The sequence below is a fragment of the Aquila chrysaetos genome, chromosome 18, assembly GCF_900496995.4.
Source record: "Aquila chrysaetos chrysaetos chromosome 18, bAquChr1.4, whole genome shotgun sequence".
NCBI classification, from domain to species: Eukaryota; Metazoa; Chordata; class Aves; order Accipitriformes; family Accipitridae; genus Aquila; species Aquila chrysaetos.
In genome coordinates, this window is record NC_044021.1 from 17,908,043 (window position 1) to 17,926,218 (window position 18,176).

The 18,176-nt window shown below is 40.6% G+C and overlaps 1 protein-coding gene and 1 long non-coding RNA gene across 2 annotated transcripts in view; one reads left to right on the forward strand and one right to left on the reverse strand.

Annotated features, from left to right (window-relative positions):
• The window catches only part of LOC115353088, a 188,313-nt gene that overhangs the window by 12,005 nt on the left and 158,132 nt on the right, over positions 1-18,176 (reverse strand). Inside the window, exon 21 of the mRNA XM_030042066.1 lies at positions 1,448-1,657. Within this exon, the coding sequence (XP_029897926.1) occupies positions 1,448-1,657 (210 nt within the window). The remainder of the gene's footprint in view (positions 1-1,447; positions 1,658-18,176) is intronic.
• Positions 522-14,399, forward strand: LOC115353091. Its single transcript, XR_003927416.1, has 3 exons — positions 522-730; positions 10,539-10,598; positions 12,985-14,399. It is a non-coding gene; the product is annotated as an uncharacterized LOC115353091 (long non-coding RNA).

Consider the following 18,176-nt stretch of genomic DNA (forward strand, 5'->3'; position numbering starts at 1 on the left):
TATGGGAATGCACTTCTCCTCTCTCAGAAATACAGAAGGGATTAATGAACTGAATCAGTGCACTGGGTTAAGATTGCCACGGGTGTTCAAAGCAAGCCCCTCATTCCATAGCCTTGTGGAAACTGAATGAAAGCTCATGACCAAAAAGCTGAGAAGAAATTAATTGGGGAAAACCATTTTGCAAAGAGCTATTGTTTGTAACAGGTGGAAAGTAGGAATGGGGCTGCGTTGTTGACCTCAACCAGGGAAAAGGTGTTCTAGCAAAAATCTAGCCGATGATCTGTATGAGGAGCTTCTTTAACAGACTTTGTCATGGACTGGATTTGCTGGTTTCTTTGTTTCAATAATTAAGTTCTACTTCATGTAGGCCACATGCCTTCTCTTGTTTTCTTTGGCCAGCTCTAAGACTCTGGTGTCTTCACTCTGGTGAATCACAAGTTCCCGGGGCAGAAAATTATGTTTGGATTCCTTGAGGACAGTTTCCTTTAAATTAAATTTTCTTTAAAAAGCCAAGTAGGGCAAAGACATTAAGAATAAAATCTTTTAATGAAGAAAACAGCCTTGAAACATTAACCAAAGGAGCAGAAGCAACGTTTGCCTCATGCTGGAAAGATGTACTTTAACCTTCACCTTAGAAGTGAGCAGCTGAAAACTTTGTACTTCAGCATCATTTGTGCCAGTTTTCTATGGTAAACAGACCTCCGTGATGACGCTCCCACTTCTTATCTGGGTAGGTAAAGTAATATTCTTTCACTCTACTTTCTCTTAGATGCCAAAGTTTTTTTAAAGGTCTCTCAACACAAGACCAAAGGCAACAAGGAAATGCACTTCTTCTAAGCACTTAGAACAAAAATGACAATGCAATGAACAAAATGCAGCCTGTGAAGCAAGTAATGGGTGATAGTTCTTTTTAATACGTTCCTCTATTGTATTTTAGTGCACGGGCTGCTAAAAATCTGACAACGTCCAGGGTTCAATCTAAAACTTGCAGGATGTCAGTAAGTAATCAATTTAACTGTGCCTTAGCTCTGTGGGTCTGAGGAGAAACTAAGTCGATGACCATACCTGTAGCACTAGCTGTATAATAAATGTGCACGATACTTACATTGTGTATTTATATATATAATAATTCCTGTACGGAATGAGCTTGTGTGATTCTAAGCAATAGATATTTATAAATAATCTCTATGCGTGTAGTTTCAATGTATATCTTACATAATTGCCTTTAAATGGCTCTATAAACAATACCAAATTGCTACTTAGCACTGCAAACGCATTAACTCATTGATTTTACACTAGCGTTTAGGAGAGAGGTCTTCCTGTGGAAGATTTCAGCGTAGATTTTGTGCAGGGTCAGGCAGGTCTATTTGCCCCTTTTGCCGCTGCCCTCCTGAAGCGCACCCCTTTGCCTTCGCAATCTGGAGGCGAGGAGTCTGCTTGCACCTACCTCAACGATAGCCCCATCAGGTAGCCTGAGGAAGTGCCTGTAGAGCTCCTGGAAGCCGCTGAGGTGAACCGTGTAGATAGAGACGTGAACGGTGGTGCTACCTCTGGAGGTAGGTGCGGAGGCAGGGATTTCATCCTGGGGCTGGAGGTCACAGCTGGAGCCACCAGCCTTGCTGGCGTGGTCCTTCCAGATGTAATCACACACTGCCACCTAGTGAGACAGAAGCCCCCCCCCCCCCCAAAACACACGTACGCACACACGCAGAGTCGTGTCCCCCCCGCCCCCCACCAAAGGAACATATTTAATTAACTTCTGGCAAGAGCTTAACCGATTTAAAATGATTTTACAATAAATCTGCAAAGCCTGTACCATATGCAGTTCCCTACTACATATTTTTTTATGACATAGATCTAAATAGACGAGATAGACAAATCCCCGGTGTATATTCTATAAAGTTAATTCTGCACAGATGAAGCTGTAATTGACTCCCGTATTAACCAAAAGTAGGGAGATCGAGCAGGGTAGGTTAAACAATAAAATGGCAATGCTGATTAAAAAAAAAGAAAGCTTCCCGAGAATTTCGTGAACGAGTATTTGTATTTCTCTCTCTTTGAGAAGCTTTTGCGCCTGTACCCACAAGCACTTTTTAGTCTCTGATCTCTGTATAGTATTAAAATAACCTTGTGCTGCTAACTGCATTGTAGATGAGGCAGAGTAAATAAGGTGTATTTTAGTGAGTTGTATAAAGCTAGTTTATTGACACAGTTACCTAGTTTCCTGGTTTGCTCTAAACACACGTGCTTAGGTAGGTTTTGTACCTCCCTGTGTCAGTCAGAGTTTCCATTTCACCTTTTTTGCGTTAATTCTTTACACAGGCTGAACAGAATTCAAGACTTCAGACGGATCGTAGCACACAGTTTAAGCACCCCTGATCCTTAACTAGAACTGATGATGAGAAGCATCATTTTTAAACTCCCACTGAAGTGCAAGCTTTTTAACCCTTCACTTTTGCAAGACCTTTGCGTCACTCATTTTCTCCCATGAGATGCTACTCCTGTTTACAGTAGGAAGGGATTGGTGATTTTGTTATAGCCTTACAATACACTGTCATGCTCTTCCCAAACACTTCTACTTAATGCAGAGGAAATAATTCTTTTGCTGGTCTAGCACATGCTTTTTCTTTCAAGTAAACGTATTACACCAGCTGAAATGATTGGAACTCACCTATGAAGCTAGCCATGGAAAACCTCTAATTTAAGATAGGCACATCCAAAAACCTTCTTTTGCATAGTTTGGCCTTTTTTTTTTCTTTTTTCCTGAAATAAAGAGCTCAGATTCTTACAAGAGATCCCAAAATCACCAGATAAATTTTTCCCCCCACTCGGGAAAAGTTAGATTTAGCTCAGTTTGCTTGTGTTCCAGTTCACGTTTCCTCAGCTGTTCTTACGCATTACGAGGAATCCTGTAACTAGCACAGTGTGCCAACGCCACGATCCTGACGTGCACGCTGCTATTCTGAGCAACCGCCTTAGGAGAGGATTGGTTTTAGGTGAGTTAAGAAAGCAAGAACACGCACTGCAAATTATCTCCAACTCTTTTCCAGGAATGACAGAACAATAGGAAACTTCATTTCAGTGCCAGCTTTCATTTGCATCAGTCCCAAACAATTTTATGCATTTTAAACCAAAGAAAGGTCATCTGAAATTTAAGGTAAAATATGCACAATCTGAATTTCCCACACCAAAGTCTCCAGGGTTAAAAGGCTTTCAATCAGAACAACTTGTTAGGAACAGGCAGCAGCTACAAGGACAGGACAAGCCCTGCGTTTTCTTCTGCCTACAACACAAACGTGTCTTAAATGCCTGCCATACGCAGTTGCTCCATAAAAATTAGGTGGCCAATGCTCTCATGAAAGCAGAAAGGCAGCTTCTGTTGGGACAGCGTTGGCCAGAGCAGGGACAAGAAGAAGCTGCAAGAGCTGCCACACCACAGCTTGTGAAATGGGAACAAAGACCCCACCACGGTTACCCTCCTCCCTGTGTCTCACAACCCAGAGGCCTGACCTGTCCAAACAAGAGCACCAAGCACTTCCTGGCCTCGTGTCTTCTCCCTGATCTATGACTTCAGGGAAGAGAAACACCTGGGAGAACCAGCTCAGAAACTCAGTCTGCAGGGCATCCACACAGCAAACAGGATGATCTCTGTCGTGATCCTCCTTTTATGCTAGATGCGTTTTCCACTGTACTGCTTGCTTCCTTTCTTCAGAGTGTTTTCCTCCCTCCTGAATCAATCCTGCACGTTCCCCTGCTTCTTCTCTGACCTTCATCTTAGCCTGCTTTCATTGAATCTGCTTGTCCTTCTTTTGTGTTTGTCCCTACCTACAAGTAAGGGGGTTTATTTACCATATGTTTTGCAAGCCACGGATCGTTCACTGCGAACCCCACATCGTTCTCTGCAGCTCCGTTTTGCCCATTTGAGCTGTCAGCTCTGGGGGCAAAGATATGCACGCTGTGCTTGTCCAGAACAGAGGACAGCACGGACCTTAGACTACCTACACACACGTAAATTACCACATGTATTTTCGATCAGTGCCAGAGCTGAGTGTATTTTACAGTATATAATTACCGTGCTGGAAGCCAAAGCCACATCACTCAAACCTTTGTGCTTTAGCAAACCTTCACCTTGCCAGGGCGAAGACCTCCTCCGGGAGTTCCCGGCACTGGGTGCCATCCCTGCGGCACCATATTCATTCGGGACCAGGTATGGCATCAGGAGGCTCTGCCTTGCCACCCACCCTGAGAGCAGACAGATCTGCAGGTAGTACGAGTAAACAAACCCACCTGACCTGCCGTCACATTTCAAGATCTGGCAAACTCCCTTTAAGGACCAGCCAAGAGAACGTGACGACATTGATTGGCACGTCCTCCCCTCCCTAAAAGCACAGCTTGATCATCAGACAACTGAGAGTGAAAAAGCACCACCAAAACTGATGCTGCCGTGCTGAGTTGCATCACCTTGGTCTAGGGTAAGCGCAAGCAGAGAGGAGGGAAACGGGACGCTTGGCTGGAGCATCACTCGTTGACCCTTCCTCAAAGTCATCTGGTAGCGTGAATTTGCCTGAAGGCAGACTCTGCAATGTGCAGCGGGATATAACAGCTGAAAACCAACCCCGGGAAAGGAGAGAGCAGCGCTGGGGGTGGCTGTGGATTTAGACACCCCAGCTCTGAAGGACCATTCAATTCCCTCCTTGCTAGCACCATCTTAAAGTATTTGGCAGACGGATGTCCACTGCCTTGAAACTTTCAAAATGCATTTCTGTGAAGTGATAGGTCACTAGAGAGCTGCTGTGGCCTACATAACCTGAAGTAAGCTCCAAAAGTAAACTCTACTGTCATCTGAAATTTCTATCATTAAGTTAATCAAAAATGTCCATTCATTTCTACAGGAATACAATATGAGTTAATAAATCCACCGAGACAGGCTAGTCAAGAGACTGTGCATATAGGACATGTCAGAGGAACTGAAGTTAGCTATGATCTAGATTCACAAGGGCTGACAAGAAACCACAAAATGCCAGAGCAGTGTACAGTAATCCTTAAATGAAATTCATCTTTCAGCAGAAAAACACATTAAGGATGGTAATTCGATGATAAAAGAGGCAGGCCAGAACAGGTTCAAATGCTGAATATTTCACAACATAACTTAATTAAAGCAGGAGTGTGAGGCTGTTAATCGCTTTATAATAGTTCAGCTTGAAATGAGGTCTGATGTGAATGTCCCTATACTTTATTTGTTTGTATTATTATAATCACTAAATGTTACATCGACCTAATGCAAATATACAGTTTTCACTGGTCTTTATTGTGTTGGTTTTTTCTCCTTTCGATCCTCCTGTCTTTGTGCAACTATGCAAAGGGAAGAACTGGGAGGAAGGGTCACAAATTTAGGTCAGATCAGATGATTCAGCAAGTCTCATGTGGCTTTAAGTCTTATTAATAATTTTAATACATTCTTCCTTGACAACAATGATTTCAATCACTGCTCCTTTAACGTACAGTGTGACGTAAAAACACACAGACTTTTAAAGGAATGGAACATGCTTCTCATACAAAGGAAGTAAATTATATCACCCTTTGGAAATTACAGTACTTAACCTAGAACAAAAGACAAAAATACATTTGTAAGTATAAATACAAATGTACTTTGTTGTATAACTATATCATGCCCACACCAAGTGTATAGAAATATGTTATTGAAGTAGAACACGATAACATTTTCAATACAAATACATTAATAAATGTATATTTATAAATTTATTATACACATGATACACAGCCAATTAATATTAATATTTCCAAGGTCAGGGTACAGAAAATGCCATGCTAGTGCGTGAAGGTACTATGAGGTTTTCTATTGTTTGACAGCTTTTGTAAAACAAGAAAGGAAAAAGTATTCCTCAGATTTTCTGACCTACAATGGGAATGAGAGGAAGATTGACTTTTACTGTCTTAAAAAAAAAAGGGGGCATAAAAAAGTTCTTTAAAAAAAGTTGACAAATATACACGTCCATATGCGTCCAAACACTTGATTATGTGTAGTACTGATTCTCAACTGCTTGCATTATTATTATTATTATTAGCAATGTCATGTGAATCAATTCCAGCTTCATGCATTGCAAAATGTATAAAAAATGTTTGAAAGCAGCATTCAAAGAAAATACATAAAATGAGCAATACGGACCAAACCAACCAGCAGAGAATGGGTGGAACTGTGAGCTGGTCATGACAAATAATTAGCAAAACTTACAAGCTGTTAACTTTAGGCGAAAGGGCAAAAGTGTTGAAATTATAGAAGAAAAAGACATCAAAAGTTGAGGGTGCTGTATTTACTTCAAGTAACTTCCATAAACATGGTAAGTGCATTTTCTGTGGTAAGAGTTGTAAATATGGGAATTGCTGTCCTGGAGGCAATCTTTGTTAAACCAGTGTAGCTCTACAATTAAAAAACCAAAAGCTGGCTAGTATTAACCTCTGAGGGAAGCTCAGCACCCCTTAAGTATTGCAAACCCCATCTCTGACACGCTGTTGCTAAAAACCTTGCCAGCAACTCCAGGAAAAGAAGAATTTACATGCCATGCCTAAAAACACCCTTGCTGCCTGTGTCAAAGGCACTTTGGTGGCATCCAGGTCCAGGTGAGGCTACCACTGAACCCCATGCAGAACCAGCTGTGACAGCGGGCAAGATTTTCAAGCCCCTGTAGGAAGAAAGATGGGGTACTTTATAAGAAGTGAAAATGAACTCGGCTCAAATAAATCGTGAAATTGGAGAAATGGAAAGCAAAGGCATGAAGAAGAAAAGCTATTAGGACTGCCAGAAGTCATACCGTCTTGAGAAAGTCATGACCAGTTACACCAATACCCCTCATATCTAATCCTTAAATGTATAAATATAAGTATGTACTCATACTTATACATACACAGAGTACTTTGGTGGGGTGATAGCATGTGCTGTCGTGCCTGGGGCAATAATGAAGACTGTAAATATCTCAGGTTAGCAAAGGCCTTTGGTCTGCTGTTGGCAGAGGACCTCTGCCAGGCACGAGTGGCATAACAGCCATACTCTGACCTACAGAGCTGGATCGGTGGCAAAAACCTTCGAACCAGTGTGATATCCCCACCTACAACTGGCTGTAGTAACTCTCCAGATAGATAACTTGTTTCTAAATGGTCCTATTTATGAACATAATGGACCAGCAGTATCTGGGAATTGTTTATTTCAGTCAAATTATGAATGCCTGAAGCGTTGTTGTTACAGTCTTCCCTGATTTATTTAATAAACTGACATGGACACACTGAATGATGAAAATAACCATATACGGAGAATAACCTCTTTGTAAATGACTGAGGAGAAATCCCAGAATAGATTTATGGCAAGCTGCTCAGCATTGTAACACTAGGAAACAGTGGAGAGTCTTTTTGTTTCTGAATTGCGATAGCATCATGTTTATGGATATGTCCAAATGAACAGCAATGCAGATCTTTTCTAGGGGATGATTTTGATCTCCTGCTTTTAGATATTACAAAGCACAGTCACGTATTTCTTAGCCGCCGTGCACCCATTGCTAGTGTAGTCTGCTGCTTACCATGCCATCATTTCAGATCTAAATCTTACATGGTTTTAAGTTTCCACACTTGAGTCATCCATAAATAATATACAAATGTAGAAATAGACTCTTCCAAACAATAATAAATTTAGGAAAAAAAGTCATCTCAAGTATTAAGTCAAGGAAAACTGATATTCAATTCAGCAAAAACCTTAGTGAGTGAAAATTAAAGACCGCAGCTTTCTTGCATTTCCTTGTGTATAGCAGCGCCTTTGTCCATTGATTTGCCCTAAGGAAAGGAGATAAAATACATTCCCTTCCTATTCCAGAGAATCCTGCTGTATTCCAAACCCAGAATGAGTTTGGTTCAGATAGGTAAGAGAAATCTCTCTCCATGCCTCATTTCCCAAATTTATAAGGGATGCTGGAATCAGTTACTTAAGAAAGCATCTTCAGTAACTTCAGACAGACAGGATTTTATATACAAAAGTGTTTAGGAAAAGCTATTTTCCCTATGGAAGTCAGGATTTTAATGCATACAAAGGCATATCTGTGTAAAGAATAGTGTCTGCTATTCATTATCTGCTCATCAACATTTGTTATTCATTACTCATCTGTTTACAAATGTAATGCAGTCAGAAAGCAGAAATAATACTATATGACTTTGGTGACCAAACATACACCAGAAACAACAAATAGTAAATATGAAGCAGTTCATCTTATGGGATAAAACTTGCCCACAGAAGACATTCTGCAAAAATTTGTGAAAATAGCCCCAACAGATCTGTAGAAAAACAATGTGGTTCAAAAAGATTCTGTAAACAGAAAACAAATGAGCTAAGTTTGTCAATTAACCTATTTGCCGTGAACATTTTGTCTTAGACTTTTACCGTTTGGAACAGATTAAATGCAGAGAAAATAGTTAAAAGAAATAAGTCTGTGTTCACAGATTTCATTCACCATGTCTAAGACCATGTGGATACAAGATGTATGTCTGGATATGAGACGTGCTTTTACTCACCTGTGACTTACGTCAGATGACCAGATCTGTTCCTGGCAGCTACATAACAGTTTTAAATCTGGATCACTACATGGGCAGTAAATCACCTGAGAACTTAAATACATTGGACTGGTGGCTTCTAGTTGCATCTTCTCCAGCTTCAGAAAATTTCCTCCAGTGAAAGCAGAGGAATTGTGTATCCTCGTGCCAGTAGGGTAGAGCATAGTGTGAACTGTGCTCTTGTGGAGGGTCTCTTTTGTTGGATACCTGACCAAGTGTGGATTTTTAACTTTTTTTTTAAATAGTCATCAAACAATAGAAAAATTGCTGTGAGGTTTTTCTAAGAATCAAAATTTTCCTACTTTGCCTGCTTAGACCAAGCCTTCTTTTCAAGCAGATAGAAGGGGGCTAGGAAAAAGAAGGTGAAAGAGGAAAGCAAACTTCAACATTTTCAGTAAAACATATATGCAAATCCGTGAAGGGTGGTTGCCCCCCTTTAGAAATATTGTAATTTTTCTCTGATCTTTCAATAGTCTTAATGAGTATACTGACTACTCCATCATGGATATTAATTATTAGCAAACAGATTTACCACAGAGGCATCTAGAAACTCACACTGCAGCCCCATTGCTCCAGCTGCTGTACAGACAGGTAGATATGGGCTGCTCACAGAACAAAGAGTTAACAACTTATGGCGAGATCAAAGCAACAGGTGTATTAGCACATATATGTGGCTATTTTCTTTAACTTTCCCTAAATTATCTTATCTGTTTCTCCAAATAATCACCAGTAATTAGCTGCTTTTTTGCAGACATCACTGCAGAGGTAGACCATGGAGGGAGAACTGAAGGAAAAAAAGTTTCACAACCATCTTCCTGGCAAGATGGACAGTAGTGGAAGGGCCTGGCATATTTGTGTAAGAATTTGATGTTCCATGGCGGTAAAACAAATGCTGGTTTCGTTGTTGGAAAGAAGGGAAGAAAGAAAATGAAGACAACAAAGGTTCAGGTCTTCCTTTGTGGTCAAGATTGGCATTCCCCATTCCCATCCCCTCTGCCATCTTCACCCCAAGGATCTTTTTTCTGCCTCCGTAGGGCCAGCACCCCAATTGCAACCTCAGTGGCACCCAATCCAAAAGTGCCTCAACTGCTAAGGCATTTCCTTGTTGTCAGTTTACTCCTTCCTTTTTCTCCACCAGGGTTTTATTTTTGGCTCTTGCAAACATTTTAACCATGCCTGGCGCTGATGCTTCTCTAGAAATCTAGAAGTGGAAATCTACTGTAGCAAGTAGACAAAGGGTCAAAGGTTCAGGGCAGTTTACATAAGCCTTCAACAGGGTATGTAAACCAGTTGGGTCTGCAAAACTTGTCAAAAGAACTTGCAAGATCAGGCTGCCTCCTGGGGTTCTCTGAGCGTACCAAGACCCTCTGAGCAATGCCTTCTTCCCTGCTTGAGTTAAGAAACCAGATAGCAAAAATTCTTCTGACAGTAATATTTCCCACTTGTATTGCAAAAACAGCCCCCTTTATGGTATTTCAGCAGTTCTGCCCTCAGTTCAAGCAGGAACCATGAAATGTACCAAAAAAAAAAAAAAAAAAAAAAAAAAAAAAAATTACAGGCAAAGTAAAACTGACTGCTAGGAACCCTAACGAATGGTTTATGGTTCAGCTTCAAGTTTTGGGCAAAGGTGTGGTGTGATTTTATACATGGAAGAAAGATTCTGTTCATATTTGATTTCACCTTAAGTTGTTTGCCCTTCCTGAATTAAAAGTTACTGTCTAAGATATCCAGAAACAATTGCATTGTATTATTGAATTAGGTGTGCTTGGTTTGTAGAAAAATGGTTTAGTGTACTGTGACCAATTGTCTACTATAATGAAGCTTATTATTAATGGAGTGCACTTTTATATCCTTATTTTTTCCTCCTCAGAAGACAGCAGAGTTCAGCATCCGATAAACATGTAAATTGCATTTTCCTTTTCACACAGGACAGATTTCAACTTCTGAACCAGCAGTCAACAAAGATTCCCCCAGCTGCTGGGAAAAAAGTAAGTATTTCTGAAGAAAAGCATAATAAGATCAGAGGAAAGCCTGTCATAAAAATGCACATTGCATAATACATGATGGATCAGTTCTATTATTTAACTTTTGCATAGATATAACAATACAGAGATATGCTAACCATCATAGTCAGCATTAATTTACAGTGGGAAAAATAATTAGAATCTCACTTTTTCTGAAGAATAGAGTGAAAATGTAAACAATGCTTTCCTCCAGGCAAGTGCTTTATCAAGTTGACAGGTGCATTTGAATTTCCATGGGTGGGGGACATAATAGGTTATTTATGTGTCATTTTAATAGAAAGGCCCAACCATCAAGATGGACAGGAGACTTTATCAGTACTGCTGTTTGCAACTAATCCACCAATTTAATACCCCATGAAAATACCTGCAACAAAACCTGGACATTTTTCTTTTCCACTCCATTATAGGCAAATCAATATGGGTGCTATTCATCTCAAATCTTTGGCTCAGCAGGTGCCCAGTACACAGAGCTCCTCACACCAGTGGTGCATCGGCACAGCCACATAAGCATAGAGACTTTGACTTGTGGTGCAACCACCGACTCCAAGACAGGATCACAAAAGTGTGCTTGGATCACTAGTTCACCCCCAAATACAAGTAAGCAAGCAAAAAAACCTTGTTGCTTTTTTTTTTTTTTTTTTTTTTTTTTTTTTTTTTTTGGGGGGGGGGGTTGTTTTGTTTTTGGGTTTTTTTGAGAGGAAGGAGATGACAACCCCCAAAGTTGGGGCATGGGCCCTTATGGGTGTCTGTGCCAGTCAAGACTTCTGTGCTGTCTGCTTTACTTTCCTCTCAGACCATGAAGCTTCCTACAGTAATGGTAGTTGTTGCATGGGCCAAAGCAGCGAGCCTTCTGCACTGAACACTGTGCTAGTGTTTCCACGTCACAGCTGTGGGCTGAGACCTGTCTTGCGTGAGGTGATGTGAGAACTCGTGCGCAGAACAAAAAGACAGCTCTGCCCCACTACTCAGGTACAAACAGGACCCGATCCTGCCAGACACTTCAATATCCCATCAATTTAGTGACAGATTTGTCTTGGAAACCTTGACTTTTTATCAAGGTTACCAAATTTGCTGGTCTCTTCAGAACTGATTTTTTTCCATGTGGATGTAGTATTCACATCTATACAAACATACACATGCCTAGTTGCTAATATAAAAAAAATCTTGCTTAATTATTATACTAATAATTAAGTATACTAATACAGACAGCAGCAGGTTTTATTTTTAACACTGAAAAAATCCAGCACAACTTTTAAGAGGTTTTGATTACTGTAACTGTATTTAAAGTAGACACTCCCTAATTTTCACAAATGAGAGGCATATCTTTGGTTGTGGAATAGCCACAAGCCAGAATAACATTATGCATCTCCTAGATGCAACAGGTTTATTTACATAGATTTGCCATGAAAAAGAAAGATGCTAAAATGTGTACTCCAGTCACACCTTCTTGTGCATTAGCTCTGCTAAATGCTGCCCTTTGTCCTGTGTTGGACCGTGAAGTTCATTGACACATAGCCCTGGTCTGACCCAGAGTAAATTTGGTAGCCATGCTCCAATTTCTTCTTCCCTCCTTGATATTTTCATCTGTACCAGCACACAGCTTTCCCCTGTACTTGTCTACACAGCTATTCCTGCCACATTTGTAACACAGAGCATATGCTGACAGCTCCCCAGTTCTTCACACGTGTGTGTATGTGTCTACACAGTCAAAGTCTGGCCTGATCCACACAAGAAAAAAAGTATTTTCCATTAGGGAATATTTCAAAAAAACTTTTTCAAGAGCTGAAGGTTTTCATTATTACAAATCCATCCTCGTCTGCGTGCAAAAGTTCAGTTTCCAGATTCATGACCCACCAGGGTCTACATGGACTGGAAAGACAGTCCCTAGTGAGCCTGAAAAGCCTTAGAATAGATCTAAGGAGAATAGAGGTAATGAGATCATCCACCATTCCCATGTCCACTCAGAGCATGTTCTAATTCTATAGAAACAATTCTTTCCTAAGAAACACAGGTACAGCTCCAGAGATGTTACAAGGATGTAACTGGGAGTATCTTCACGCCCCCTGGGTAATTCCTAAGACTAGCTGCCCCTGAAACTTTTTGCAAAAGCAAGCAATTCACAACAACATAAATTTGATTAAAAACAGACCTGGGACATTTCCTATGCTCAGTCTTACAGTCTGCAAAGCTCATGCATCCCTGTGGTTAATTAGGAAATATTACTCATAGTAAGATCCAGTTATAATAAAATGTATGTTGCCTGAATATAGCGTCTTAATAAGCTTCAGAAACAGTCACTGCCCCATTTTCCTCCCGTTACTTCTAACTTGGTGACCACGTTTTCTGGTAGGAGGACAATGCCACTTCTCCCACCTGCAGGGAAGGACTGTATACTGTCTTCCTCCCAGGGCATGTGGTTGAACCTCCGATCAACGCAACGTACAAGAGGAGGTCCAACTCCAGGAAGCAAAGGGTTTGCTGCAGATATCTGCCCTGTTAGCCTGAGAACAAGCAACACGAGATCTGCAACACGATGCATTGCACAGATACGCCCCACGGCACCAGCTTGCAGGAACAACTTGGAGCAGCCCAAAAGTGGAGTTGAAAAGAGGGTCGCTGAGACAAGGTTGCTGCTGCCTGGGCAGTTTATCCATGACAGCCCTCTCTCATGGGAGTCCTTCAGGAGCTTACAGGAGCCAGGCTGTAGGCCAGATGAAATCCCCTGGGAGCACTGAGGAGCAGTCACACCTGCGCCAAGAGAAGAGAGCCCCGGGAAAGGCACAGGCTGGGAGAGCACAACTTGAGCCCTCTGTCCAAAACAGGGGAGGTAGTATCTCTTCCTTGTGTGAAAGCACCTTATATTTCACTCATGTATTACCATAAGAAGTACATCACGAGCTACGAATGGTAAAGTGTGGGAAAGAAACCCAAATAAATTACTTTGCTTAGTCTTAACTAATCTATTAAAAGGCAGCTCAGACGGTGTAGAAGACTACAATAGCAGACACACAACTGCAGGATGTTGGGTTGACAAAACAAACAAAACTAGAAGTCTGAAATTTAACAAAGTTTTATACCAGTGTCTATTTTTTGCTCTGCTTGGATAGTGACTCCTTCCACAAGTCATATCAGGAACGTAAGCAGCATGTCAGTCCACCATCCTCATTACATCAGACAGCAGATACTGGAAAGGAAGATGACTATTTACTCCCTAATGATTTTGCTTCCATTTTGATAGCTTAATAGATGACAGGTTTCTTCTCCACTCACAGAACTAATCAGAGATGTTGCTATTTTATACTAGATTTTTGTTACACGGTGAAGATATAAAAAAAAGTGAGCACTGAAAATTATTTTGGCCTGAGTAAATGCAAGTTGATTCAGCTTATGCTACTTGGGCGAATACAAAAACCAGCACCTGTAACTGAGATGTTTCCTTTCAAAAGGGCAAACTGAGAAAATTATTAATAAAATCAACAACAAAGCTTTAAAAATACAGATCTAATGTCTTTTCACCGTTTGTTCTAAGTAAATTTTATGCCTCTTACAGTGTGATTTGTTTCACATTATATAAATCTTTAATTTCAATAAAAAATGTACACTATAATAGTTTAGATAATACACAAAAGTAATTTCATATCTCATTAAAAACTATTATGTTTTCTGCATTGCATGTGTGCTTGATTCACTGCAACTTTGCTGCTTTTATGCTGGTGTAGCTTCTTTGATCAAGTAAAATTTGAGTAAGTGACAGCAGCACAGGAATGAATCATGTCCATACATTTTATGTTATTTAACTGTAACCAGAACATTTCCCCGAATTAGGAGAATAACCTGTCAATCAACAGAATGCTAAGCATAGAAAAACATCAATGAAATTGTTTTAGTATTCAGGAAGAAAAGGGGCAAGTATACCTAAGAGTAGCATAATGCCTTCTTAAGTCAGCAGAGTTACCAAACAATTAGCTGATAGTATTCAAGGATCAAAAGCACCAAGAAAAAAACTGGTTTCTCTATCCTGATTGCCTAAAATTGATTCAACTGACCGCCCCGTTTTTTTGGTACATGTAAAAGTGTGAGCTCCCAACCGGGACATTCTGTATCATTTCTCAGCTCTTTGCTGGTTCCTTTTCTCATTACATGTTTTATGGGGGTGGGTGAACTCCATTCAAAGAAGATCAGAAAACACTCAGCACATCTCCAATTTCAAGCACGTTTTGATGGCTTGGTTGTATGGAAATACTACCAAAAGACTGTTGACTTCAAAAGTCTTAACACACAGAGAATGGGGATGCTCCAGTTTTTTCTCAAGTTAAAATATATTTTGAGAAAAATTATTGAGAAAAAGTAGTTTGGGATCCTTGCTGGGTGTTAAGCTAGGAAAGTGATATATACGAATCATTTTTCATTCTTATTAAGGATTCATTTCCCATCATTACAAGAGGATCAGCAATCTTGCTTAGCTCCTCCTCTTATTTAATCAGTTTCCAGCCCACTGTACCTTGCATTTCTAGTTAACATTAAAAATTAAAGACCAGGCTATGTTAGTAAGCAATCACCCATCAAAAGCACTGCTCTGTCTGCCCAGACTATTTGCCGCCTTGACGCAGGACCAGCTCCAGGCATAAGCAAAGCAGGCAGGTGCCTGGGAGACGAGATTTGCTTCTCTGTCTGCTTCGCCTACAGCCGTGCCCCAGTCAGCCAGGCCGGTGGCTGCTGCTGCAGCCAGGGAGGGTCGGGTCCCCGCGCTGGGGCTGCTCCTCCAGGGACGGCAAGGGCACAGCTAGCTTGGGAGTCTCCATCATAACTGCGACGCAGCAGCAGAAACTACCCTGTTCCTGCGGTAGCAGCGTTCCGTTTTACCTGTGCTGCAAGGAAATCTTGACTTTGACATGCTGTGGATGTGGAGTGATGACGACAAGGTTTCTTATTTTGGATGTGGTTTAAAGCAGCCCAGTGCTATAGTGTCGTCTCTGGCAGAAGCCATTTCAACAGAACGCTAATTTGCCTCCTAGAGTTAGATCGTGTTTGGTCCCTTGGAACGAGAGCTAACTTAAAACCTAAAGTGTGATGTTTAATAATCTTTTCACAATCTCATTTCCATTTCCTGGGATAACACTAGTATTTGTGAAATAAAAGGCCTCTCCAACTTCAAGCACAAATGGATTTATATATACAGTAATTCACTGAAATAGAATGGCTGGAAGTACTACTTTTATCTTCTGTGCTTTAAGATGGTGCAGTTCTCTTTTCTAAAAAAATCAACTTTTCTATATTTGTGTTTTCCTCACAGCTTGTTTGTACCTCACAAATGTATTCTGCATGTAATACATGACTCTCTCTACTGATCCATTTATCTACCCATAACTTTCAGGGAAAATTCTATCTATTTACATTCAAAGCTTTCATCTGCACCTCAAGATCTTCTGTTTCTAGTACTCAAGACAGGTGACACAAAGAAAAATGTTCTCAAAGTCCCTGAACAGATAGCATCCTAGGGAAAAGCTAGGATTAGGTTCTGGTGCACCACACTGCCTCATGTCCTCACATTCCTGTTGGTGATTTGGGAATTTAGAGGGTGGCTGCTTATAGAGTCAGTCACTATTTGGGAAGAAAAAAGAAACTGAAATAGGCACTGAGCATCGTTACAGTGCAGCACAGTCAGTCAGTCTCAGGCAGGAGGGAAGACTTGCAATGGGCAGAAACCTCAAAAGATGTCATACAAGGGACTACATCCAAACTAAGAGCTATGTTATGTAGCAGGAGGGTATCAGCTGGACTACAAAACTACAACTGCACAGCAGAATAAAGATGCATAAATGCAAATGTTTTGAGATGATGATGATGATGATGATGACGATGATTATCTTAAATGTTTTAAGTGTATTATTGCCAATATCTGATGGAAAAAAGACCATGTTTCTTTCATGGCTAACTAGCAAGCTGTATTAAGTTCCACTTCTATACCTTTTACATATGAAAAAAAAGAAAAAGGGCATACCATAAATTTACTACCGATTTTATAGAGAGTTTAGACAGCATTAGATGCTTAGCTACCTAACAAATTACCTGATCTTTGTTTCTTGTTCAGATAAAGGATTTAGAAGTGGCAAAGAAAAAGGAAAAAGCAATTGAACTGGTATGAACAAACTACGTTGATTTAGAAACCAAGCCAAAAAAAAAACATTACAATAGAGTTTCCAAAAAGTTATGTTTGCAATTTAAAATACCCATAGGGCAGATCTGACTTACATGACCAACACTTAATGTATAGTACGTGATAAGATGACACATGCAGTTTTGAAACTTGGCAGTAATTCAGAAAAAGAATACTTTGCTGGCCATTAACAATTTCTGAGCAATGTAGTCATATTTATTAAGTATGTCTGTAGTTGAATTCTTGAGTGATTGTAGTTATAACAGTGTCTTCTCATGTAATCTTAGGACACCAAAAGCTGCACTGCAAAATGAAGCTAAGGACTAATAAATGAGCTATCTTTTTGCTCATGCTAACAATACACCAAATTCACATCTTGAGCTTGCTTTCTGTTAGCAAACACAAATGAAGATAAACTGCCACGGATCTACAGGGGTGCATATGATACAAGAATTGAGCTTGCACTTTTGTAAAGGCCCTTGAGGTGTCTGGGGGTGTGCGTGGGAGTGGGGGGAGAAGCAGCATGGGCATTATACTGAAATATCTTAGCATGCTTTAAGGCACCTAAATAATCTCATATAGGGAACTCAAACTAAAATAGCAGGCAACAATGAGCAATTATACTTTCAGTTTTATGCTGGCAAGGTTTAAATAATACATTAAGATTCGGGGGGGTTGGGTTTTATGTTTTTGTTTGGGGAGGGTTTTTTCAGAAATGTGTGCGTATTTTCCAATGGAGCTGGTACTGTCCTGCAGCTGTTTGAGATTAGATGCAAGACCTACCAGCCCTCAAACCTCACATTAGAAACAGACCTTTGGCCAAGTTGTGTCTTCATTTAGACCTTGGCAACCCTGCTTACATCAGTGGGGGTAATCTGACCTCTCATTTGAATAACGCGGTGCAGTGATATGGTTCTGGTTTGTATTTTCTATGATCTTTTCAGTCAAAATGCCACAACTCCCTGGATTGTGTGTGAGATGAAAATGCCTTCCAGAGGCAACAGCGCAGATATGGGAATCGTGTGATCTGACAAACCGTGCGGCAGGGACAGGTCACAGCACTGTGCCAGTCCGGCCACAAAAATATCTGCCTACGGCCTCTCCCGATAACCTTGCACTGAAAGGATCAGAAAAGGTGCTGTGGGTGATGGCAAGGCAGCAGGAACTCTTGGAGCAGAGGGTTCAGCTTCCTGGCACAAGCAAATTACACGTGTGTACATGATCTTTAGAAACAAGAAGTGTCCCTTCTCTCTCTCCCCCAGCCACAGTGAAGTTTTAAAGTAAGCAGAATTCAGCCCAGACTAGAGAAGAAAACTTCCAGTTGAAAGAACTGCATTAGAACAGGATTAATGTGATGGTAAACACAGTTTAGTAATCCATTTAAG